The sequence below is a fragment of the Sus scrofa genome, chromosome 1, assembly GCF_000003025.6.
Source record: "Sus scrofa isolate TJ Tabasco breed Duroc chromosome 1, Sscrofa11.1, whole genome shotgun sequence".
In the NCBI taxonomy this organism is placed as follows: Eukaryota; Metazoa; Chordata; class Mammalia; order Artiodactyla; family Suidae; genus Sus; species Sus scrofa.
The window spans coordinates 141975951-142002487 of NC_010443.5; the positions used below are offsets into that span (position 1 = coordinate 141975951).

The 26537-nt window shown below is 36.8% G+C and overlaps 1 protein-coding gene across 15 annotated transcripts in view; it reads left to right on the forward strand.

The window, feature by feature from the left end:
- Positions 1-25645, forward strand: part of UBE3A (ubiquitin protein ligase E3A) — a 114417-nt gene extending 88772 nt beyond the window's left edge. For 12 of the 15 annotated variants that reach the window (XM_013999067.2, XM_005652466.3, XM_021076243.1 and 9 more), the window contains 4 exons: positions 438-593; positions 688-761; positions 7516-7659; positions 8641-8824. In XM_013999067.2, the coding sequence (XP_013854521.1) occupies positions 438-593; positions 688-761; positions 7516-7659; positions 8641-8761 (495 nt within the window). In that variant the 3' untranslated portion in view covers positions 8762-8824. 15 annotated transcript variants of the gene reach the window in all.

A 26537-nucleotide genomic window follows, 5' to 3' on the forward strand; every position in this document is an offset into this window, starting at 1 on the left:
ATTCACTGTTAGGATATAGAGTATATTTTCCATGTATGATTTGCTATATTAGCTTTTGCATCAAGTAAAATACCAATATTTTTGTTAAAATGGATACAGTAGGTTGCTTCCCAAATATTCTAGAATAGAAAACATGAGAATTTGAGGTTTGTTCATATTTAATACATTGTACTCTATTAAAAATGTTAGCTTTTATATGTTGATGTATACCTAGTCTAAACGTCTGTGTGTTTGCATACCTAAGGGAACCTCAGAATTGTATCAGTTTTGCCCAGCTTCATATTCAATCTTGTTTAATATCAAAACTGAAACTTACGTATATTATTAGTTTATTGTGTACTTGGCCTTTTTATAGTTTAATACTATCTGTTAGTCCAGTAGTTGCGTTTTGGTTATATAGCATATTATGACATTCTTGTGGTTAATGTTTTCTGCAGGAATTTGTCAATCTCTATTCTGACTACATTCTCAATAAATCAGTAGAAAAACAGTTCAAGGCTTTTCGGAGAGGTTTTCATATGGTGACCAATGAATCTCCCTTAAAGTACTTATTCAGACCAGAGGAAATTGAATTGCTTATATGTGGAAGCCGGGTAAGAAAGCAGAGGTCTGCAAAGTGTCATGTATTGATTTGTTTGTAATGATGTGATATAGAAGATGTTAAGACATATTTTCTTGAATTTGCAGAATCTAGATTTCCAAGCATTAGAAGAAACTACAGAATATGATGGTGGCTATACCAGGGACTCTGTTGTGATTAGGTGAGATGTTTAATTTTTAAAAGGAAGATTTAATTCATCTAAGGGTTGTGTGTGCTTTATGTTTTAGATCTTTACTTCCAGGTTTTACATCCCAAATAAGCAAACTCATAAGTTCTCAATCTATAAAATTAGAAGTGTATTTGTAATATAATTGCCATATTTTATTTTTAATTTTGTGATTTATTTCCTGAATGATATGTTTGCATTTTTTCTTCTGCAATGGGGGTATAAAAGTGTATAATATTCCTAGTGATTTTGATTAGAATGTGCTTACTACTGGCTGGAAGATGATGAAAATAGAACTACCACTTCTGAATATTTCTCCTTTCTTTTGAACTCTGTGAAATGTTACTTACGCTTATGAACCACACTTTGTGTGAAATAGTACATTCTTTAATCCTTATAACATGGCAAGATACATACCAGAATTTTTGTTTTACATCTGAAGAAACTGAGCTCCACATTCTCAGAGGAAGTAGCAGAGATTCCCAGTCTTAACTGCTTTCAAGCAAATGCTCTTGCTATGTACTATCTCTCTCTCTCTTTTTTTTTTTAACTACGATGTCAGATACTGAAAGACATGGGTTTCCTCCTCCCCTGCTAAGAGTGATAAAAGGGGACAAAGATGCTCTTTGGCAGTCAACTGGTGGAGTGAGATGAGAGGGTATTCCTGGAGGTTGTCTCTGAAGGTTATTGCTCTAAGACTCATGTATGTGAAAACTATAGTGAATATCTGTTGCACCTAGAAGTAAATAATATTTTGTTATGTAATTTATATTACATTGTTTTCTTTTGTTCTGTTATTTATTTTGTTTTCTTCATTCTGATTTGTAGGAAGTTACTGGTGTTTCCTCTCTTTAGCACTCTTTGTCATTTCTAGCAGAAGTCCTGGAACTTATTTTTAGCAACCACTGTTCTGCTGTTTACTTGAAGTTTCAAAGGTGACCCATAAAAGAATTGAGATAATGTTGTAAGAGGATAACCTCACTTGTGAGTCATAGTATTATCACAGCAGTATGTCCATTAGTGATGTTATTGATTGCAGATAGTTATGACTTTGTAGCGTATTAATGTTTCTCTGAGAATAATTAAAGACACCTTGTGCTGTTCTTTATGGAGAAGTTATTAAATTAAGAAAAATTAAGGTCTTAATTTTATTTCTATCTTTTATAACAATATAATTCCTGTTAGATATCTATCTTAAGATCCTATGATTGCATAGTTTGAAGGGCATATTAGTACTATGTGAAATGATAGCGCAGTGATAGCTTCCAACTCATTCTCACAGTTAATGATATTCTGAAAAATCTTTTACGATAAAATTCAACTTCTTAGTTTTGTCAACGTAAATGTGAAAAAATTCATTAAATAGAGTCTACAGCCAGTCAGAAGTTGAAGACTTAGAGTAGTGACTACATAGTACCAGGGGAAAGTGGCAATATTAGTATCTTGGTTGGGATTTATTTCACGTAAAGCATTCAGAGTTCATTAAAATGAAATAAATTAAAAACTTTGGGGGAGTTACCATTGTGGCTCAGTGGAAACAAACCTGACTAGTATCCATGAGGATGCAGGTTCAATCCCTGGCATCGCTCAGTGGGTCAGGAATCTGGCGTTGCCATGAGCTGTGGTGTAGGTTGCAGGTGTGGTTCGGACCTGGTGTTGTTGTGGCTGTGGTGTAGCTCTGATTTGACCCTTGGCCCTGGAACTGCCATATGCTACAGGTGTGACCCTAAAAAGCAAAAAAACAAAAACAAAAACAAAAAAAACCCACAAAACTTTGTTTAATACATTTTAACTAAATAGTAGCAGCATAACACTTACACACCGCTAGAAATAAAGGTGTTAATTTTTATTATAAAAATATAATTCTGCTGAAACTTTTACCAATAATAAAATATTGCAAATAATTTATTCAAAAAACCCTGTTTTAAAAATATGAATGTTTAAAAGTATAGTATTATTAAAACTGAGTGTGAAATGTTGAGTCACAAGCAAGTTTTTGTGTATATGGTTTCCAGTTGCTGATTAATAAGCTCTGCCTGATTTTATTTGTTTGACTACTAAGAAACTTGGAGATACTTTTAGATACCTCTTCCACTTTTTGGGGGTGAAAGTCAGGGACTGCGGCTTCTTTTGAAGTGATAGTTCTAGATTCAAACTTGACACCACTCCCTACCCCACTCTATTGATGTGATTAACTCCATTGAATTTTTCTATATTGTTAATCAATCTTCCATTCCTAGATAGATTCCCTCTTACTTGTGGTCCTTTAATTTATAAATATTTTGCTAACATTTTAAGAATTTTTTTTCTTTATCAGATAATCATCATGTTCAAGTTTAACATGAAGGTCTTGGCATACTTTTTGTGGATTGTGGTTCCACTGGTAAATTCAGTTTTCAGGACCTTTGTGGTGCTATTCTGGTCTGCTTAATTTATTTCATTCCACTGGGGCTTCTTCCACGGGTCCTTGATTGTTACTTAAAGAGGGTGAAATGAGCTTCCTTGCCAGGCAGAGCTCTGTGTTATATCAGACCCATGGAGCTGCAGAGTGCTTCCTGATTTGAAAAAAAATGTTTTCTTCTCATTCTACATATATACCTGTGATTTTTTTTCATCAGTAGGTGCTATTTGATTACTATGAAAAATAGTGCTATTTGAAAAGGCTTGATAAAATGTATTTAAATATTTTAAAGTAGGAAGTTCATGTAAAAATTTCAAAAATGACAATTGAGTTTGGCTTTTTAGTTATTTTTTGCCTTTTTCTGAATATTTTTTTTAAACTTAGGGATTTTTACATATATAATGTCTTTCACAGTCATTCTTTATGATATCCAAATTGTTTTTAACATAACACCATTAAATTTTGAAAATTTTACCTCACCTTAAACATTCTTAAGCCTAGATCTGAAATAAGCCATTTTTATAAGAAATCATTGGGAATGGCATTTGAAAGTGAATTTGGAGTATAAGGTGTTTTTTCTGTTTTTTTGTTTTGTCTTTTCTAGGACTGCACCTGTCGCATATGGAAATTCCCAGGCTAGAGGTTTAATCGGCACTGTAGCTGCTGGCCTACACCACTGCTCACGGTAACACTGGATCTTTAACCCAACCCACTGAGCTAGGCCAGGGATCGAACCCACAACCTTGTGGTTTCTAGTTGGATTTGTTTTTTTGTTTGTTTTTTTTGTTTTTTTTGTCTTTTTGCCATTTCTTGGGCCGCTCCTGCGGCACATGGAGGTTCCCAGGCTAGGGGTCGAATCAGAGCTGTAGCCACTGGCCTACGCCAGAGCCACAGCAACGTGGGATCTGAGCCGTGTCTGCAACCTACACCACAGCTCATGGCAACGCCGGATCGTCAACCCACTGAGCAAGGGCAGGGACCGAACCCGCAACCTCATGGTTCCTAGTCGGATTCGTTAACCACTGCGCCACGACGGGAACTCCTCTAGTCGGATTTGTTAACCACTGAGCTGTGATGGGAACTCCCAAGTAAAAGGTTTTGACCTTTGCTGTTAAATACATCGTTTATAGGCCTTTTTTCAGGGGGTAGAGCTAGGAAGAAATTTTTTTCCATTATATCCTGGAAATCATCCCATATCAGTACAGGGATGTCTTCCACACTTCTTTTGTAAGGCTGAATACTGTCATATTGTGTAGATGGACATAGTGTCTGTTTCCAACCCTTTGCTATTAGAGGTAATATCATTGAATCATTTTATATGGATTATTCTATACATATGTTAATGCATCATTAAATTACTTAAAGTGAGATTGTTGCACCAAATGCCCTAAAAATTGCCAAATCCTCCTTCATAGCAATTGTGACATTTTTCCACTCCAACCAGTAATCTCTATCTAGTTTCCTACAGTTTCCCCTAATTTGTTTGCCTATCTGCCAGTTGAGAAATGGCATTAGAGTGGAGTTATAATTTGTGTTTTCCTCATTATGAATGAGGGTACGTATTTTTTCATATACTTAAGACCTATTTATATTTTTTATAGCATTGCTTATTTTGCTGCTTGGTCATTGTCATTTTTAGAATCTTTATATTAGGGAGATTAGCATTTGGATAAATTTGCAATTATTTTTTCCTAGTTATTTGTCTTTTGACTTTATTTACAGGTTTTTTTCTTTTTGGCAAATGAAAACTATTATGTTTTTGAAGTTAAATATTATGTATTTCCTTTTTTAAAATATTTATTTACTTGTTTCTGACCTCCTATGTACATAGTTGAAATTTTAGTCATATTGCTTTTCTTTTGGTTACCCTATAAATTAACCTTATTTCCAAGTTTATTTTGCTTATTTTTGAGTGTTCTCAATTCTGTTTCAGATTTGTCTGTCACTGATTTTCATATATGCTTATGTGGTCCAGTGCCTTGTGTTTGATAAGGGCTATTTTCATCAGCTACTTTTATCCCTTTACAGCTAGAAGCACTTCTGCCTCCCAGGGTGTCCTGTATCCCTTTCAGGCAAAATGTCTTCTTGAGACTGCCATTTTGGGTCCAAGATACTTTTCCTGTTGAAGTGCTTTAATAATCTGCGTTTATTAGTAGTACCCTTTTGGGGTGAATCTTAGCCTGTGTTATTCTGCACACCCCACAATTCCACATATCGGTTGCTACACTCTGCTAGTGTGGGCTCAGGTGTATATAAACTTCAGTTTACATGTCAGTTTGAGTTTGCTGCTGTATTTTCCTAGTTTTAACTTAGGTATAGATTATGGGTGATTTTTGTTGTATGTTCTCTCCTTTTTGTCCTGGTTAGGTTTTAGGAGATGTGAATGGGATGTGATTCATGCAGCTACCACTTTTTTTTTTGGTCGTCTTTTCTAAGGCCGCTCCCGCGGCATGTGGAGATTCCCAGGCTAGAGGTCTAATTGGAGCTGTAGCCACCGGCCTATGCTAGAGCCACAGCAACGCGGGACCCGAGCCGTGTCTTCGACCTACACCATAGCCCACAGCAACACCAGATCCTTAACCCACTGAGTGAGGCCATGGATCGAACCCACAACCTCATGGATCCTAGTCAGATTCATTAAGAGCCACGACGGGAACGCCACAGCTACCACTTTAATGTAGAAATACAGTAGCTCCTTTTTCATTTGCCGTTTTCTAAACAGTTGCATTCTTAATTCAGAATTTTAATATAAAACATAACACTTCTAGGAAGAGAAGAATTTTGTTCAGTAAAAGTGTTTTCATTATATAAATTGATAGTAACCCTAATATTTTAAGTTCTAATTTTTTAGGAAAAAATACAAACAGCACCTTAGTAATATAGCTGGATAGTCACAGTGACCACTGCTGATCTCCTACTTCCTTCAGAATGTGTCTCCTCCACTCAGGAGTACCTGTTGGTCTGCCTCTTAAGGTGGTGCGGATTCACTTAGGCTTTAGAACAGTCCTGCAGGATGAGGAGGCTTCCGTGCCCTGACAGAGGGCTCTGGGCTACAGCAGACTTGGTTTTTCTTGCCAGTCACCCAAATGGAATTTCCTAAACTGTGGTATGATTTCTCCTTCCTGAGAAATATGCCTATATATTCCATGTCCAATTTCCTTTTCAACTTTGTTTGTTTGTCTAGATGAGTTTGTAAGAACTGAGGGTGGGGAGGATATTAGAGTGTCAGGGAAGGGAAGTGGTAAGATATTAGAAAGTGATCAGAATTCTAATAAAGCTGCTAACCTTTGTGAGAAGCCATGGCATTTCACCAACAAAAATACCAGCACTTTAGTAATAGAAATGATATACTGGAATACTAGAATATCAAAAACTAGAATTGTAGTTATGGATGTAGGAAGTGTGATGTTCTCTGCCAAGATTTTGGAAAGAATTTTTCAAATAAATATTCAAATGCATGCTCACCAATTGAAAATATTTTTAATTGTTTTCTAAAATCTTAAAAGTTTTTATCCAAGAATTAGTGTATATGTTAAATTTACGGATAATTTATTGCTCAAACAAGCATGCCAAGATTCTCTTGATGAGCTTGCATTTTGTTTTTAGAGTAAGTAAAACAAGCATCATTATAACATGACTTCTACAACACAGGTTTTAGGAATTCTAGGGATTAAATTATTCTCTTAAAACAACTGCATATGGCAGAAGTATCAGAATAATTTCCTCATCCTCCTTCCATACCACACACTGTTGATAAAAATGTTCTAGTTTGTATAAAAATTGTATACTTTTGTATTAGTACTTTTAGATGTATGGGTTGGTTTTTTGTTTGTTTTTCTTTTCCTTTTCTTCTGTCACTCATCTGTGTCACTTTTCCCCCAAATTGTGCAGGGACAAAACGAATAAAGAAGGAAGGCTAAATAAAATACAGACACCTGAAGACATCTAGAATTAATTTTTCAGAGTATATATTTCCTTTTAGTCATCTTCAGTTTTACAGGATTTGGTTTCGGATTTTGTCTTTTGTTCTTTACTGATTATATATTGTGAATATACCATAGTTTAATAATTTTCTCTTGTTGGACAGTTAGGTTTACCAGTTTTTACTGTTGAAGGTGATGTAATGATGAAATAAGCTTTTATATTAAAAAAAAACAAAAAAAAACAAACTGTTTTCCCTAAGGTAAGTTTGCATAAGTAGAATTCCTGGGTCCTAGATCACCAGGAATAATCTTTAGGGTACCTGATATTAACTTCCAAACTGTCTCTTATTATGGTTTTAATGCAAATCATAAATTTATAATGAATTCCAAACTAAAAAATCAGTTTTTTATCTTTTCTTATTAGGGAGTTCTGGGAAATCGTTCATTCATTTACAGATGAACAGAAAAGACTCTTCTTGCAGTTTACAACTGGCACAGACAGGGCACCTGTGGGCGGACTAGGAAAATTAAAGATGATTATAGCCAAAAATGGCCCAGACACAGAAAGGTAATTATTAAATTCTGACTATCTACAGAAAACTTTACATTCCATGCCACACATGTGAACTGTCCAGAAGCTTCTGAGCACTTTTGCAATTTTATATAGAAATGTCCAAATCACATCAAACATTAGTTAAAATTATTATGGAATTCACTTGATTTGGAATTTGTTAAATTGGTATGATTCATTTAATGGGCTGAAAAATTTTAATTGAAAGCCGTGTTATGTCATCTATTTAGAATGGTCAAACCGAGGCTCAGGAGATTGTCTGTTCAGTCCTAGATTATGCTAGAATCCTTAGTTTTGTAATCCTTCCATTTAATTGTGTTTTCTCTCCATTGTTTTAAATTAACATTTGATTTGTAGCAACCAAATAAATACACTATATGAGCATTAGTGTATTTAATAGTTTGTGTAGAAACATTTCTGTTAGTTTTCTGCATTATTTAATATTATTTGCTATTATCTGTGTTATTTGGTATTAATGTAAATTTATTTTTTATCAAATCATTTCATAGTCATACAGGAATATATCTAGTATGCATTAAAGAGCCCAGACTTTGAATTTTTGAAAACGAAGTTTGAATCAGTTATCTCCACCTTTGAGTAAGTTTCTTAACTTCTCAGTGACTTCAGCTCTATAGTGGGGAAACTGACATCTACTCTGTAGGTTTATTGTGAGAAAATTTAGTTAATTGAACTCTCAGGGTTCCGTGACCTAAAACAGTAACCTGGTATGTACTAACAAATTTGTGAATACCGTGTGTTATCATCAGCCACTGTCATCATCATTAGCATTGAGTAATTTATAAGATAAACTGATATTTAGTAGTTGCATGGCAAAAAACAAAAAGTTTATGACTTGCATTAATGTGTAGCCTGCAGTCAACCCATCTCAACATATATACCATCTAAAGTAGGATCATTTAATATTGAGCATATTTCCCATGACTTATTTTCCTATTTTTCCCCTTTCTCTCTATATAGGTTACCTACATCTCATACTTGCTTTAATGTCCTTTTACTTCCGGAATATTCAAGCAAAGAAAAACTTAAAGAGAGATTGTTGAAGGCCATCACTTATGCCAAAGGATTTGGCATGCTGTAAAAAAAAAAAAAAAAAAAAAAAATTAAAAAAAAGGAAAAAGAAAAAAGAAATTTAAAATTTTAATAAATATAACAAAAGGGATAACATTGGTGGTGATAGTGTCCCAGTACAAAAAGGCTGTAAAATAGTGAACCACAGTAGTCACCTATGTCTGTGCCTCCCTTCTTTATTGGGGATATGTGGGCTGGAACAGCAGATTTCAGCTACTTATATGAACAAATCCTTTATTATTATTATTATTTTTTTCTGTGTGAAAGTGTTACTTATTCTTTCACTTGTATGTACAGAGAGGTTTTCTGAATATTTATTTTAAGGGTTAAATCACTTTTGCTTGTGTTTATTACTGCTTGAGGTTGAGCCTTTTTGCATATTTAAAAAATATATACCAACAAACTACTCTCCCAAGGAAAATATTGCCACCATTTGTAGACCTTGTAACCCTTTCAAGTATGTGCTATTTTTTGTCCCTGTATCTAACTCAAATCAGGAGCTGTATTTTTTTTTTTTTTTTAACAATTTGCTTTTGAAACTTGAAGTCTTGGAAACAGTGTGATGCAATTGCTGCTGTTCTAGTCCCCAAAGAGTTTTCTGTGCAAAAATCTTAAAATCAATAAAGATGGAAGGGAGAACTTGGAATGTTTAAATGCAGCCCTCAGAACTTTACTTTAGTAACAGCACAACAAAGTAAAAACAACTCATGCCACAGTATGTCTTCTTCATGTGTCTTGCAATGACCTGTTTCAGTAGCCAATCCTCTTTCTTAGTATATGAAAGGACAGGGATTTGTTGTTGTTGTTGTTGTTATTGTTGTTGTTGTTTTTTAAGTTTACTAGGGAAAAGTGCATTTGGCCAAAAGAATGGTAGTCAAACCTTTTGCAAGAAAGTTAGGAAGTTTGTTTATTATAAACATAAAAGCATGTGAAAGTGCACTTAAAATGAATTTTTTATTGTATTACCCGCATTTTTAATAGACAATCCAAAGTCTTCCCTTCATGTTGCCATCATCTTGTCTAATCAGCCATTTTATCAAGGCACATGATCAGTGTTGGAACACAATGGAAAGGATGGCTACTGTGCCTTGTTTTACTTAATCATACCGTAAGCAGAGACCTGGAAGTGAGTGGGACTGTTACTCTTAAGTCCTATTTACATTGTCTATCCCCAAAGATTAAATTTTATTCCAAAAAGTAAATGTTAAATATTACTTTCATGTACTTTGGAAAAGTACAGGCAAGTTTAAATTACTGGATATTCAGAAGTAAGTAGTTTCCCCTTTTTTAGTCTTCTGTGTCTGTGATGTTAATTTCTTTTATTGCAGTATAAAATAAATGGATTATGTATTTTTAACTAAGGAGAGACATATTGATATATCCTTTTATTACAAGCTGTAGCTCATGTGCTGAGCTTGTGCCTCTATGATTGTTATAACTGACTATGACAGATCAATCTGATGATTTGTTTGAAATTGGCAGGAAAAATACAGCTTTCAAATCATTGGAGAGGGAAAGAGGATGTCTTTCAGAATAATTTTAATTCTTTTAGTAATTGAGACTTAACTGTTGTGTACCATAATGCTAAATAAAACAGTGCCGTTTTTCACCATAATTTAGTGGAAGAAGAAGACAGTGCTTTCCATATTGTGATAAGGTAACATGAGGTTTTTCTGGGCCAGCCTTTAGAACACTGTTAAGGTATGTACACTACTTTGATGCAAGAGACTCTCATGCTACTACAGTCATCTGAAAAAGCTTCTCATTCCTGTGCTTCTTGTGTATAATGAAAGTGAGAAGAAGAGAAATCAAATACTCTGGGGGCGTTTTATATAATAAATTCGTGAAGAAATTTGTGTTCTTCGGTTCTCAAGTTTTATTATCACTACAGTATTGAAGTCTACAATTGTAATAACATCTGTGTGAAGTTTTGGAATGGTAATTGAGTATAGGTTATCAGATATAGAATTCACGTCAAATAGACTTTTAACCAAGAGTTGAAAATAAACCTACCCTTAAAAATATTTTAAGAGAAGAATTTATTGGTTGTCTATACTAACTCCTCTCATTTGCTTAGTAACTAATTATTCTGGGCATGTTACCACTTCTCTTATCATTATCTCCTTTTTACAACTGTTTATAAGAATGTCACTGAATAGTATCCTAAGGAAGAGAAAAAAAAGAATATTTTACTAATAGCTGTTACTCCCTGTACTCCAGATGTCACATATAGTTTTTTGCCTAGATACTCTGTTACATATTTTGGTTTTCTGTGAATCAGCCCACAATCACCAGGAAGCTCTGGAGGAAAAAAATAAACCATAAACTAAATTAATTGGTTTCCAAATAAAATACAAACTTTCTGTTATTTATCGTTATTATAGAATATTTCAAACGTGGCCTGTAGCCAAACTTTTCTGGAGTCTGGAGCTTCAGCATGAGTTGGATTTTCACCTACTTTCATGGACTGTGCTTAATTGTGTGATACAATCCAGTGACCACTTCCTGAGCTTTATTTTGGGATACATACCTATGTGGGGAGATGTATGAAATGAGGCTTTAAGTAGAACTTGCTGATGGTATTCATTTCCCCATTGACACAGATAATCTTATTAAAAGGACAGATGGTTATAATCTGGCAACAACACTCTGTTGCCATAAGAACATGACTGTACTGAGATTTCAGGACCCTTTAAGGATTTTTTTTCCCCAAGAATTTCAGGCAAACTGTCAGGAAGAAGGAGTGTTTTGCCAGGGCTACTCTCCCCTTACTGTTTCCCTTAAGTATATCTTTTTACCTTTCACCAGCTTCTAAGGTCCATCTCTTCCCTCCCTGCCCCTTCCCTGAGCTACCAGAGAATTCAGAAATAAAGTTACATTTGTTCCTTCTCTTGTCTTCTTTTACTCACACTGTTAGTGTATAAAGAATTTCCTGGGGAGACTAGTGAGTGTTGCTAGTGCAGAGTCCCAAGACTCTTCCTATTCAAGTCCAGTAAGTTGGCATTTTATTAACCACTGTAGGATAATTTTGGTGCATATGTCTCCCTATGAGAAATGCTGCTAAACCATTGCTGAGCCACTGAAAATGCTCTTCTGAAATATATTCAGCCTCTTACTTGCCAGTAAGAACTCTAACCTTGGCAGCACCCTGAACTTGGTTCAGCTGCTACCCTGACTGTTCTTTTTTCAGTTGGATGGATACTACTATAATTCTACTTAAAGTTCAGGTCTAATATTTGCCCAGTTCTGTCTGGTCAACCTCAAGCCCTCCTAAAGATTCTCCCCTAAATCTGTGTCTTCTGTTTAGTCCCTGTCCCTAGGATATCTGGTACCTCAAAATTAATACACTAAAAAATGAAAGTTATCCTGTGGCTCCACCTACCATTTACAATTGTCACAGCTTATATTTGTTCTTTCCCCTTCAGATCTCTCGAGTTGTACCACCTCCATTATACTTCCTTTCAGCCCCCTGACCCCCTGACTCGCCTGGATACTCCTAGTAGCCCTAATTCATATCCCTAACATCCTCTTCCACTCTTTTTCATTCTACTAAAAACACATTTTTTGCTAATTTAAATATTCTATGCCTCAACACTTCTTCCCCTTTGAATAAATCTCCAAGCTGTTGGTATTCCAGAGCCCTCCATAGGCTGGGACGTACCTAGCACCTGCTTTTCCAATTTTGCTGTCAGTTACAGGAATATCCTCCCTAAATCTCCACCTACATCTTCATTTACTGTGCTTATTTCATATTTCTTAAATAACTTTAAAAGCCAAAATTTTAAAAGTCCCTCACCCATAAAGACCTCATCAACCCCCATGTGCCTCTAATCTGACAGCAGTCCATACTTCTGTGGTAGTACTTGTTTGGTGGGGCACATTGTTTGAACAGTGAGAAATAACTGGGACTCACCCCTCCCTTTAAATATTACCTGGTATTTGGGCAGATTCTTGTGAGGGTCGTTTATCATTGTCTCTCTCCCATGTAGTAGTTACATAAAGACAAAGGATTAGCTCAATTTTTCTGCTGGCTTTTCAGAGTCACTACGTTATGAATGATTGAAAATGATTAAGCAAGCCGTAGAATGTTCAGTGAAGTGTCTCTTTTTTACCAAAGATGGCTGCTATCTCCCCATATCCCTCAGAAAGGTTTTGATTTTTAAATATTTGAATAATGATTAAAGCACTGGTTCCTGAAGAAAGTGGCTCCCCAAAATAACTGGCTCTGTCATTTCAGTCCATAAAAAGGTAGATTACTAAGGGGAAAGGATGAAGAGGACAAAGTCCTTGAAAGCAAGATTTCTCTGCGACTTCCTCAGTCCTGCTTTTTGGATGTGCGCTGGCAGCCAGGAGCCTCTGTAGAGTGAGCCCCTATGGTTACACCCTTCTCCCAGTGGAAATGGGAGCAGGTGTCTTAAACCATCCTGATGTTGCCAATCTCCCAAATATCACAGAGTAATTCTCTGTGAAATCCTGTGTTTTTTATGCTAAAGGAAGCTCTTATCATGATGAATGCCTGCTTCTCCAAAACTGTGTATAACTGTTGCTACAAACTGATGCCTAAATCTGGATTCTTAGATGCAGCTGAACAGGAACTGGAATAATTATCCTAGGTGTTTTCCTGTCTCCTGTGAACTTTAGAAAATGGGATGGGCATGTGTCTGGCTAAAATAGAGTACAGTGGTTAAGGGTGCAACCTTCAGAGTTGGATGATTGGGTATCAGTCTTTGCCCTGCCCTTCCCTCGGCTTGGATTGTTATATCCAAGCCTACCTGACTGCTGGTTATCTAGACTCAGTGAAGTTAAGATACAGATGTTAGCTAACCTGATACATGACAGAAAAGGAAATCCATTGAGAGGTTGTAGATGTTTGTCATGATTTATTTATTTTGCAGGAATTGACCCTCACCTACCTCAAAATGGAGAAGGGGTTCTTTCCCACATCTTTGTTTTTTCAATTAGGATGATAATTCACTTAACAGAATTTACCCTTTTAAAGTATACAGTTAGTGGCTTTTAGAATATTCACAAAACTGCAGCCATCACCATTGTGTTGTGTTTTCATTACTGCAGAAGGAAAAAAATCTTGTATGCATTAAAAGTGACTATTCCTTCCCACCCTCCAAGCCCTAAGGACAAATCTACTTAACTACTGTTTTGTCTGTAGACTTACTTGAGACATTCCATACCATTAGAATTATATAACATGTGGCCTTTTATGTTTGGCTTTTTTCACTTAGAACAATGTTTTAAAGGTGCATCTGTGTTGTAGCATGTATCAATACTTAATTTCTTTTTATGGCTGAATAATATTATATTGATATAACATTTTTGTTCATTTGGTAGATATTTGTGTTGTTTTCATTTTGGGGCTGTTACAAATACTATTGTGAACGAGTTTTTATGTGGACATGTTTTCATTTCTATTGATTATGTACATAGGAATGGAATTGCTGGGTCATATGCCCAGTCCTTTTGAGGAACTGCCAGCTGTTTTCCAAAGTGGCTGTACTTTTTTGCATTACTACCAGTGCTATGTGAATTCTAATTGCTCCACATCCTGGCCAACATTTATTAATCTGACTTTGATTTTAACCATCCTAGTGGGAGTCAAATGGTATCTCAGGGTTTTGATTTGCATGTTCCTAATGACTGATGATGTTGCACATATTAGCTTGTGGTTTTGGCCATTTGATCATTTTTAGAGAAGTGTCTATTCAGAACTTTTCTCTGTTTTGTGTTTGAGTTGTCTTTTTATTACCAAGTTCTTTATTCTGAATACAAGTCCCTTACCAGATAAGTTATTTGGAAATATTTTCTTTCATTCTTTGGATAATATTTTCACTTTATAGCTGATGTCCTTTGAAGTACAAAAGATTTTAATTTTGGTGATGTCCAAGTTTATTTTGTAGTTTGTGCTTTTTGTGTCATATCTAAAAAGTCTTAAGTGTCTTATAGTTTTAGCTCTTATATTTAGGTCTTTAATTCACTTTGGAAGGGTACAAAATGAAGCCAATTTCACTTTTTGGCATGTAATTAACCAGTTGTCTAAGCACCAGTTTTTGAGCCACTGTTATTTCCCCTGAATGGTATTGGTACTCTTATGGAGAAATAATTAACCATAAATAGACTTTATTTCTGGGCTCTCAGTTTCATTCCATTGACCTATATGTCACTTCTTATGCTGATACTGTATTGTCTTGATTACTATAGTTTTGTGTAGTAAGTTTTTAATTTGGGATGTGAGTCTTCCAACTTTGCTCTTTTTCAAGGTCAGTTTCGCTATTCTGGGATCCCTTGCAATTTCATGTGAATTTTAAGGTCAGCTTATCAATTTCTACAAAACAGGCAGCTGGAATTTTGATAGAGATTGTGTTGAATCTGTAGATCAATTTAGAAAATATCATTAATTTAACAATATAAAGGTTTCCAATTCATGAACATGGATGTCTTTGCATTTATTTAGGTCTTCAATTTTTTAATTGATGTTTTATAGATTTCAAGCTTAGATTTCCTTGGTTAAATATTTTCCTAAATGTTTTATTCTTTTTGATACTATTATAAACAACTATTTCATTTTCAGTTTCATTTTTGGGTTGTTTGTTGCTAGTTTGTAGAAATACAAGTAATTTTTGCATGTTAATAATTTATCCTATAGGTTTTCTGAACTAGTTTATTTGTTGTTTTTTCTTTATTTTTTGATGCCTTTGGATTTTCTATATCCAAGATTATGTATCTGCAAATAGAAAGTTTTATTTCTTTCTTTTTCACTCTGGATTCTTTTTTTTTCTTTTCTTTTTTTTAATTTTTTTTTCCCCCTAAGTACTCTGGCTAGCACCTCTATTCCAGTATTGAATAGAAGTGGCAAGAACAGATATCTTAGTCTGGATTTTAGGAGGAAAGCATTCAGTCTTTCACCATTGAGTGTGATACTAACAGTAGGTTTTTCATGGATGCTTCAAGTTGAAATTTTTTTTGTTGTTCCTAGTTTGTTGAGTGTTGGATTTTGTCAGATGTTTCTTCTGTGTCTATTAAGATGGTCGTGTGATTTTTGTCCTTTATTTTATTCACAGAAAAATATTGATGGGTTTTGGTATATTGTGCTAACTTTGCATTCCTGGGATAATCCTACATGTCCATGGTACACAAACCTTTTTATATGCTGCTGGATTCGAATTGCTAGTATTTTGTTTGGAATGTGCATCTGTGTTCATAAGAAATAGTAGTTTGTGGTATTCTTGTTAAATCTTTCGATGTTTTTGATATCAGGGACATTCTGGTCTCATAGAATGAGTTGGGGGGCTTCCCTTCATCTTAAACTCAATGAAGTATGTTTCATGTGAACCTGTGGCCTTGACTCTTTAATCCACTTATGGACCTTGTCCCTATGATCTTAGATCTTGGGGATCTTCCTGGAAAGGGTCCTTTGGTAAGATAGGCTGAAGGCAGATAAATAAAAGGCACATCTACCAATGATGAGGCCGAGTGTAGGGCTCAAAAAGATTGATAAGATTGGAACAGAAAAGATCATGAGTGACCTTGTAGGCATACCAGGCACTTTGGATATTGAAATGCAAAGATGATTAATTTCACATTTTATGAAGGAACTGGAGGAGCATAAGTGCCCTGTGGCCTTTTGTAGTTAGGAGACTAGTGCTGTAATCCTAGAAAGGCATATTAAGAGCCTGAGGATAGAAGGGATGGCACAGTCTAAAAGACATGTCAGGGGCTGGCACGAGGTAACTGATTAGATATTCTTGGAAGAGCCAAGGCGTCAAAGACAACTCTGGTTTGGCTGACTGGATAGGTAGTGGTGGTGTTGGGATCTACAGGGAAAAGGAGCAGGGTTTGGAGGGAATGTTAGTACAGCTGGGTCATGTTTTAGTTCAGGTGTCTGAGAGATATGCAAGTGGAGCTGTTCACAAGCAGTTAAAGAAATACAGATCTTAAAAAAAGGCCTACATATAAGATTATAATGTATGACTTCATTATAGATGAACCCATAGTCACCAGGGAAAGGTAATAAAAGGAGGGAAAAAGAACATGGACAGAATCCCTGGAAAATGCTAGCATTTAAGAGTTACACAAGGGACTCTTAGTAAAGGAAAATGAAAAACAAGTTTTATTTGCTTGTTTTTGTGCTCCACTAGAAACCAAGCTTCATGCAGGCAGACTTTCTTGGTCATGGCTATGCCTTCAGTATCTACAGCTGAATGAAAACAAGGTTTATGGAACATATATTTACTTTCATCACCGGAAGATAAATTAACTGAAAACACTTCAAGACTTTTGAAATGTGATATGTATTAACTCAAAAATCATTAATTGCAGCAAATGTCCACCTTTCAGCACTCATCACTGCCTTAACACTGTTGGGTTTGACCCCCTTATCAGTGGGTCAGAAAGTTCACAGGGGTTAGATCAAATCTGTTTTTCGAGGCAGCCTAAGAATGCAACTTTGCCCTGGAGATAATCACCAAGGGTAGGAAACTAACCTCCAAGTACTTCAAGCTGAGAATTAGCAGGAGAATCCTAGCTCACCACAGCTACAGTGTATACTTGGGCCTGTCAAATGGAAGTTAGCCCATTAACTCAAAATGCATTTCAGAATTACCCCTGTGCCCTTGCATCCTGCACCTAAAACCAGAGAAAATGCCATTTGCCTTCAATATCTATTGTTGATAGGACTGAAATATTTTTCAAATTTAAACTATTCTCCAGAATGTTCATCATAATTCTAAATAGCCTTTCATTGTATATCTTTTTGCTTACTTCATTATTGCCCAACTTTCTCCTTAAATTCTCCATGGGAGTAGGAATGTGTCTTTTTTCTTCACCCCAGTGTTCAGTTTGTTGAATGAATGCATGAATGAAATTTGTAAAATCAAAGGTTTGTCAACTGGACTTCCAGATCGCCACAGAAACTGCCAGTAAAAGTAGTATAAGAGTTATTCTTGCATGTAAAGAGGGATCTTGAATGGAGCTTTTCTGGCATTCAAGTTCATCTGTTCATTCTGGCATCCCACTGTTCATAGCCATATATTGCTCTTATGAATGTAGCTGGTTTTGGAAACCAGTTTTTCGTATATTCTTAAGAAGGTGGTGAGTAAACAGTCACATTTTCCTAAGTAACTGTAGTTTTATGAGAGCTTCTTTATTTCTCTCTAGCCCATTCCCCACCTCTCCTTCCCCACTCTAAAATCACACTTGTAATCCCCTTGTTTATGTAAAGGTGGCTTTGTGTTTCATATCACAACCACTGATGTGCTTTCAATAGGTCCATGCAAGTAACTTATAGAGGAAATTAGTAAAATTCACACTGAATCCACATGAAGTGCATGCAGTCGTTTGGGACAGTGCAAACCATTTCAGGGGACAGGAGTAGCGTCTGCCTGCAGATCTGATTTCACAGGTGACATTAAGCCAGCACTAACTTAGCCATGTGCTATATAACATGAATTCCACTTTCTTAGGTCATCTTTGCTGTCATCATGGGACTTAAATATTTAGGAAATGCATGAAAATAATAGAGCCCTACCATTCATTATTCATATAAATGTAAAAGTACCACATCTATATATATTTGACATATGACCATCTAGTTGATAACGAAAAATTTTAACTGCTGATACTACCTCAGAAAAAAAGTCTGAAATGTTAACTGACTCCTGAAAGGACAAGAGATTGAATATGTTTTATTTTGCTCAGGAGCAGCCATCCAATATCTACTTTTGTGACAAGACAGTTGTCAAGCTGTGAAGCACTTTACTCAAGATTATTCTGGTCATTATATTATATAAATTTAAATAAAGCTGGAAACCAGAGCCTCCCCCTTCCACTCAGTGCTCTTGCCACATCATCAGGCCATGTCAGCCTGCTTCGGTCAGCATTTCTTTGCTTAACTAAATGTAAAAAGCTCCCCATAGGGCTTGCCTGCCACAGACAGGGTGCAGAGGGAGAAGAGAGAAAGAGCGAGATCTCATAATTTTCAAGTCAACTAGTTTTCATTTGTTTGGTTTTATTGTAAAAGCTTAGAAACTAGAGCAAGGTTCTTATTCCTGTTCCCTCCCCATGCCCCTGAAGAAACAAATTTGCTAACATTCCCCAAATTATTGTCTTTTACTCTCTTTTTACAGTAAGAGCATTACTGGCAAAAAGTTTCCCAGAATCATGTTCCTCTTAGATATTCCTCCTTGATGCGGAGACGAAGGCTTGCGTGGGAAGCTCCAGACGCGCGGGCCCAGCCCAGCCTGCTCTTCCTCTGCTACTCGTGCTTGCTGCTTGTCTCCGTGTCTCCATTTGAAGGGCTTCAGGTCCACTTTCTTACTGTTAAATCCTGCCTTGATTGTCATATTTTTATAGAAGAGGAAAAGCATTTTCTCCCTGAGTTCCGGAGCAGTCTTGAGGTCAGGGGTAAGATTTTTCTTGGTAAGTATTAAGAAGTAGTTGTGGATTGATAACGGGGTGGAAAGGGGAAGGGTGCTTTAGGAAAAAAGATGTTTGTTCTTGGTGATGGAATTGCTTCCAGTTTGTTTTCTGATCTCTTCGAGAACAGTTTTCTGCCTTCTTCCTGCACCCTGTGTTCTGATTCCTGGAGCATGCAGTATTGCTTCATGGCCTTTCTCCCATGGGCTGTGCAAAGTGTAATCTTGAAAGAGAAAACATGTGGGCTGTGGTAGACTTTGGATTCTGTCTTCCATAAACTTGGCTTTCTCACTCATGAGAAACTCCTGCATTAAGCTGTCTTGGATCTGGGTCAGCAGTACCTGGTCCATTTGTACATTCTCTGGGCCATGTGGGTTGTTCCTGGGTCTTGGCCTTTTCTTCTTGGAGTGCTCCCCACTCCTGTCTCCATAGACTATGTATTTAAGAAGCTTGCCTTTTGATTTCCTGCTGATGGCTGGATCTTGGAGGTGACTCTGCATAGTCTTCGAGGGCCTGGTGGGGGAGTCTTTCACCATCGCTTCTCCCTGCAGTGGTGGCCTGCTGTCCACAGGAAGCTGTCTCGGTTTTGCTCCCTGCTCTGAATTATCCAGAGATGCTACAGATAAAACCAGAGCTGATTTGCCCTCCCCTCTGGAGGGAGACCACCTTATTTTTTCACATGTCCTCCTACTTTCATCCTCGGAGTGTGGCTTTAAGGTTGCCCTAGAAGCTGTGGGTGGGTAAATCCTGTCCTTGTCCAGGCCAGCTCCAAAGAGAACTGTGCTCTTTTCCCAGCCTCTCCTGTTCTGCACTATCGCCTTCACTGCTGCCTCACTGTCATCCACCAAGGTGGTGGTGTAGTTAGACAACTTATTCCTAGAGGTAAGACGTTTGACCAGGTCCTTGTTGCCTAGTAACTGTGCATGTGCCAGCTCTGACCTTTGGAGCTTTGAGTGGCATTTTTTATAAAAGGCTTTCTGCTCCATTAGCCAGGCGTTAGCTTCATATTTCTTCATGGAGTCCAGAAAACTGAGTTTCTTTTTCAGCATATTCTCTTCTTTCCAGTTGAAGGACAGAATTGAGTAGGATTTCTCTGTTTCCATAAGCTTTATATTCTCTCCAAGTATGGAATAGCGCCTGTTTCCCTGATTCTTGGTGCTGTCCAGCAAGCTCTGATTGTCACTCTGTTGATGGTTTTTCCATGAGCTGCCCAGTTGGGTCTGGGGATCCGACATCTCTCCCCTTACCTGGGGACCTGGCAGCCAACATGCTGTCAGCAGACCTGTGAGGGAACTCAGTGACCTGTGGGCACTGTGACCACAGGGTTCTATTCTAGGCTCCAGCGTTTGTTGTTAAGAACTCTGGATGATCAAGGCATAGAGTCTGGTGGCCAAGCACTTCTAAGGACAGAGGTCCTAAGAGGCTTCTCCACTGATCTGTTTACCACAGGTCTGGTTTCCACCTGAGAATTGTCCCCATTCCAAGGGGAAGGAGGCTTAACAGCCATACACCCTGTCTTTCTCTGAGTGATAGGACTTGAATTGGCAGGGGCAGGGATGAAAGGCCCCATGTGTTCACTTTTCAGTCTATTATAACTGTTAGAAATTTCTTAATTTTAGTTCCCCCTCTCCCTCGCAGGTGGTATTAGGAAGTTTTTAATAAGATTATTAACAGAGATAATGAGATTTAGAAGTATAATCTAATAGGAAAACTTTTATGTAAGTGGTAGAAAAAATACTTTTTATGGTTTTATTGTATGACTCAAGGATGAAATTGGTTAATTGGGTGAAGTTGGGCCATTTCTTTAATTGTGTTAATAATATATTCTTCAAATTTAAGGGGGGTGGTAGGAAGGAAGGTGGTAGAGGAGGAAGAAAAAGAAAAGATAATGAACAAGGATAACTTTATTGACGGCACATCAGCTGTTGACAGTCTGTCCCTGGATCTTGAGCTCAACAAATGTGGGCCTAACCACAGACCTTTTCTAGGTAGCCTCAGACAGGGTGACAGCAGGGTGGGTCACAAAACCTGCTAGATGGTGATGGTGCCAGCCTGCAGAAGCTCCCAGTTTCTAATTCTGGTATTCCTCAAACCATAGCCCAATTTACATAAGCACCTTAAAATAACTTGCTGCATTTGTTCCACCAGGAATTTAAGTGTGTTTATGACCACTTTACAACTCAGAATGTTACTTGTTAGAGATTCTTTCTCTCTCTCTCTCTCTCTCTCTCTCTCTCTCTCTCTCTCTCTCTCTCTCTCTCTCTCTTTTGGTGGCTGCACCAACAGCATGTGGAAGTTCTCAGGCCGGGAATCGAACCCATGCCACAACTGGGACTTGAGCCACTGCAGTGACAATGCTAAATCCTTAAACCACTGCACCACAAGGGAACTCCTAGGATTTCCTTTTTTTTAAATGACTTATCTTTTTAACAACTACAGCCTTCCTCTCCTTAGGGATCCATTGATTGTTGCCCATGTAGTGTGTAAATCATCTGTCCCCTTACTCTTCCTTTTATCCCACTTACTTCCGTTTCCCAATCCATCCTAAACTCTCCTCAAGACCAGCACATTCACAACCTCTTTTATGCAAACATTATATACCTGAAGTAGTGCTGAGACTTCTTCAGCACATCATACCTTCTCAAAATCTTAGACTTCCTCTGTGTTTGTTCCCCTTAAGAGTTAACTGCTTTCATAAACTTTGTTGTATAACACAACACATTGATAGCTCTCTCACCTACCCAGATCTTATCCTTTTACTTATACAAATACCAATGTACCCTAAATATTAGTGAAATTAAATTTTATAAGTGATTTGTGATTTTTAATTAGAAAATATATAAATGTGAGTTTTCATGAACTCAGGTTCTCCTGCCCCCCCCCCCCCCAATATCCAGGCCACCTTCTCTCAATGGTTATCATTCAGTTTGGAGGGCTGACCTCAGAACTATGCCCAGCCACAGGGGTAGATAGATACATCTAAGCCAATCTGGATAATGCCACCTGCCTTGCCACAGTGGTTGGCTTAGGTTGGGACCAGCCAAAACTATTAAGGGCCTCTCAGATAAGACAGGATGTTTACTGTGGCTTGGGGAAAAGAGCATGTTTCCTCTGACATGGATTTTGGGAAGCAACATGCAGCCTGAACAAGAAAGCATTTTGTTCCAGTGGCTGTTGACTCCAACTGGTGTCATCAGCCTTCCTACACCCAAGGCATCTAGCCTTGAGATGATGGTGACCCATGGATGGTTGTGTAGAGAAGCAGAACCCAGATTTTAAATCACATTGCTGAGCCATTTCATCAAATCATCCCAGAAGTCTTTAGCTAACAATATCTTACTGACATAAATTCTTACTCAGCAAAGTATCAGAACTTCTTGGTAGGGGGAAGTGACTTTGTGAGAATGATGTTGGCCCATTTCACAATGTAGAAGAAGTTCCTTCTTTTACCTCACTGACCTTAAGTATCAGGACAGCCATCACAATGGTTTGGTGGTTGAGTTGTTTTATTGCAACTGGTGAAAGGGCTGAATTTATCCAGTTATTCCTTTAGACTCTTCTCCCTCAGGATTGTTTTCCCTATCCTGAGCCCCCTAAAAGTTAGAGGTGCTAGTTTGTTTTACAGTCAACGGGGCCCATCCAGAATAATCTTCAAATATTTAACAATGTGGCCCCAATCAATTGGAATAGATGCCAGTTTTAAACAGCCATCACAACTAAGAACGCATCTTCACCTAAAACACCACTGCCTTTAATAATATATGTTTTATAAGTATTATAAGGCTCTTAAACTATACACTGTGATAGGTATAATATTACTTGAAGGTAGACTGTAATAAAGAGGTATATATAAACCCTAAAGCAACCACTAAATTAACAAGCAGAGTTGTAATTAATAAGACAATAAAGCAGAGTCCTAGAAAATGGTTGTCATGGGGTTGAATTGTGTCCCCCTCCAAAAGATACCCCTGGTATCTGAATTTGACCTTATTGGGAAATAAGATCTTTGCAGATGTAATTAATTTAGATGAGATCATTAGGATGTGACCTACTTCAGTGTGACTTTAGTCCTTATTAGAAGATGAGAACAGGACACATAGGGGAAGAATGGCCATGTGACAGTGGAGGTAGAGATTGGAGAAATGCATCTAAAAGCCAAAGAATGCCAAGGCTTGCTGGAAAAAGTATCAGAAGGTAAAAGAGGCAAGAAGGATTCTTGCATATAGGTTTCAAATGTCTAGCCTCCCAAACTGTGAGACAATATATTTCTGTTGTTTTCAGTTACCTGGTTGGTAGTACTTTTTTACATTAGCCCTAGGAAATGAATACAATGCTTAACCCAAAAGAAGGCAGAAAAGAAAACAAACAAAAAAGGAACTAATAAGATAAATACAACCAAATGTTAATATTAGCTGTAATAATCATATCAAATGTAAATCATGTAAAAACTACAGTGAAAAGGCAGAGAATATTAGACTGGATTTTTTTTAAAAAGACACACCTATGTATATTGTACAGGAAATGTACTTCAAATACAAAGACAATAGGTTAAAACTAAGATGGAAATAGATACACCATGCTAACACTAATCAAGGAAATCTAGAATGACTATGTTAATACCAGCAACATATGTTTCAGAGCAAAGCATGTTAGGAGGGTATATAATAAAGTTTTACTTTATAATCATAAAGGAGTCAATTTAACAAGAGGACATATCAATCTGAAGGGTTTATGTATCTAACAAACTTTGAAAATACTTGAAGTGAAAATTGATAGGAATGCAAGGAAAGAAAATAGAAAAATCCACAAAATCAGAGATTTTAATACATCTTTTTGTTATTGATAGAAAAAAATAAGGTTATTGGAGACTTGAGTAGTAATTTGCCACTTTGACTTTAGTGATATTTCTGGAACATTCCATATAATAGCAGAATGCACATAAATTTCAAGTGAATGAGATATTCACCAAGATAGACCATATCGTGGGCCATTAAACAAGGATCAGTATACTTAAAGGTGAATATGGAATAGTGACTTTAGCAAAATGGTGAACTAGGAAGCTCTGAACTTTTGTTATCCCATGGAGACGTAAGAGAAGAACCAGAAACTGGCTAAAATAACCTTGTAGTAGCTCTGGAAATCAGGCAAAAGTCTATAGCAACCAAGCAAATGCTCAGTTGAAAAATCACATTCAAATGATAGAAAGTTTTATGGCTTTTTTTACTCACATTTGCCACAACAACTCCCTGATGTGGTGTGGTCTTGCTCTGGAGAAGGTGAAAGCTCAATTTCCAATTCCCACCTTTAAACTAGAGGAAAGAGAACAGCAGCATTATTTGCAGCATTCTGGCCTGCTCCCCTCCCTACGCCCTTTCAGGGGGCTTCCTGAAGGACTGGTCTCACCTAACTCAGGCCTCAGAGAAAAGTGGCAGCCAGTGGTGGTGAAAGTTGCAATGATTCTATAGATGTGCAGACATCCAGAGCAATATGTTAGGGGTGAAGACCATCTAGACCCCTGAGGAGAAGCTGAGGTGAGACTCTGGGAAAATTGAGGAAGTCATACACAGGAGTTGCCGTCATGGCACAGCGGAAATGAATCCAATTAGGAACCATGATGTTGCAGGTTTGATCCCTGGCTTTGCTCAGTGGGTTAAAGATTCAGCATTGCCATGAGCTGTGGTGTAGGTCACAGATGCAGCTTGGATCTAGTATTGCTGTGGCTCTGGCATAGGCCGGCATCAACAGCTCTGATTAGACCCCTAGGCTGGGAACCTCCATTTGCCAAAAGTGTCACCCTAAAAGGACAAAAGACCAAAAAAACAACACCCAAAAAAGTTGTAGATAAAATAAATGCTCTGAGAAGAACTTAAGATTTTATCTCAGCTGATTCCCTAGGGTCAGAGCATGACCAGCTAAACAGTGAAGGACTTCTCTGGCACAGATACAGTCTACAAAGTCTGGGAAAGCTGGCAATCTGTTTTGCAAATTTTTAACCAAGAGAACTTTAAAGTCATACAAAGAGATGTATGGACAATTCAAAGAAAGAAAATAAATTGGCAGAAACCACCTCTGAAGAAGTATAGACATTGGACTTACTAAATAAAGACTTTAAAGGAACTGTCTTAAATATTTTCAAATAGCTAAAGCAACCCCCCTCCAAAAAAAAAAAAAAAACTGAAAGAAATAGGAAGTTACATATGAACAAAGTGAGAATACCAACAAAGAGAATTATGAAGGACCAAAAAGAGATTCTGGAACTGAAAAATATAACTGAATTGAAAAATTTACCAGAAGGTTTCAACAGCAGGTTTAATAAGGCAGAAGAAAAAATTATCAAACTTGAAGGCAGGACAATTGAGATAAGTCTGTGGAACAGAAGAAAAAAAAGAAGTGAGCAGAACCTAAAGTACTTGTGAACTATCATCAAATAAACCAATATAGACATTATGGGATTCTTGTATGGAAAAGAGAAATCATTTGAAGAAATAATGGCTGAAAACTACTCAAATTTGTTGAAAGGCATTAAACTATAAATCTAAGAATCCTAACTGTAAAAGTTTAAAGGGACTTGTGTCAAGACATAATTTGTCAAAAGACAATTTTGAAAGTAGCAAGAGAGAAGCAACTCATCACGTACAAGGGATCTTCAATAAAATCAGGTGAATTACTTCAACAAAAATCTTGGTGTGCAGAATGCCAAGGAATGATATATTTAAAAGGCTGACAGGGAAAAACAAAAACCTATCAACTAATTTTTCAATATGCAGCCAAACTGTCCTTTAAAAAATGGAGAAATTATGACTTTCTCAAATAAACAAAAGCTGACAAAGTTGATTATCATTAAACCTGCTCTATGAGAAATGATAAAAGCAGTCCATCTGGCTGAAATGAAAGGACACAAATAATTCAAAGCCATATAAAAATATGAAAATCTCTGGTAAGAGTAGATACATAGACAAATATAAAATGTCTAAGAGTATCTAAAGGATTCTACAATAAAGGCAACTCAATTAAATAATGGAAATAGTACTCAGACATTTCTCCAAATAATATGTACCAGTGACCATGAACTGCATGAGTAAATGCTCCTCATCATTATTTGTTAGGGAAATACAAATCAAAACCATGAGGTAACACTACACTCCCCCAAGATGCCTATAATCAAAAGATGGAAATTAGCAAATGATGAGAATGTGGAGAAATCAACCCTCATCCATTGCGAGTGGGATATAAAATGAGGCAGCCACTGTGGAGAACATTTTGGCAGTTCCAAAATATAAAATTAAAATGTGACCAATTAATTCCTCTAATATCCCCAAATTGAAATTTCAAGCAAAAATCCATATGTCAAATGTTTATAG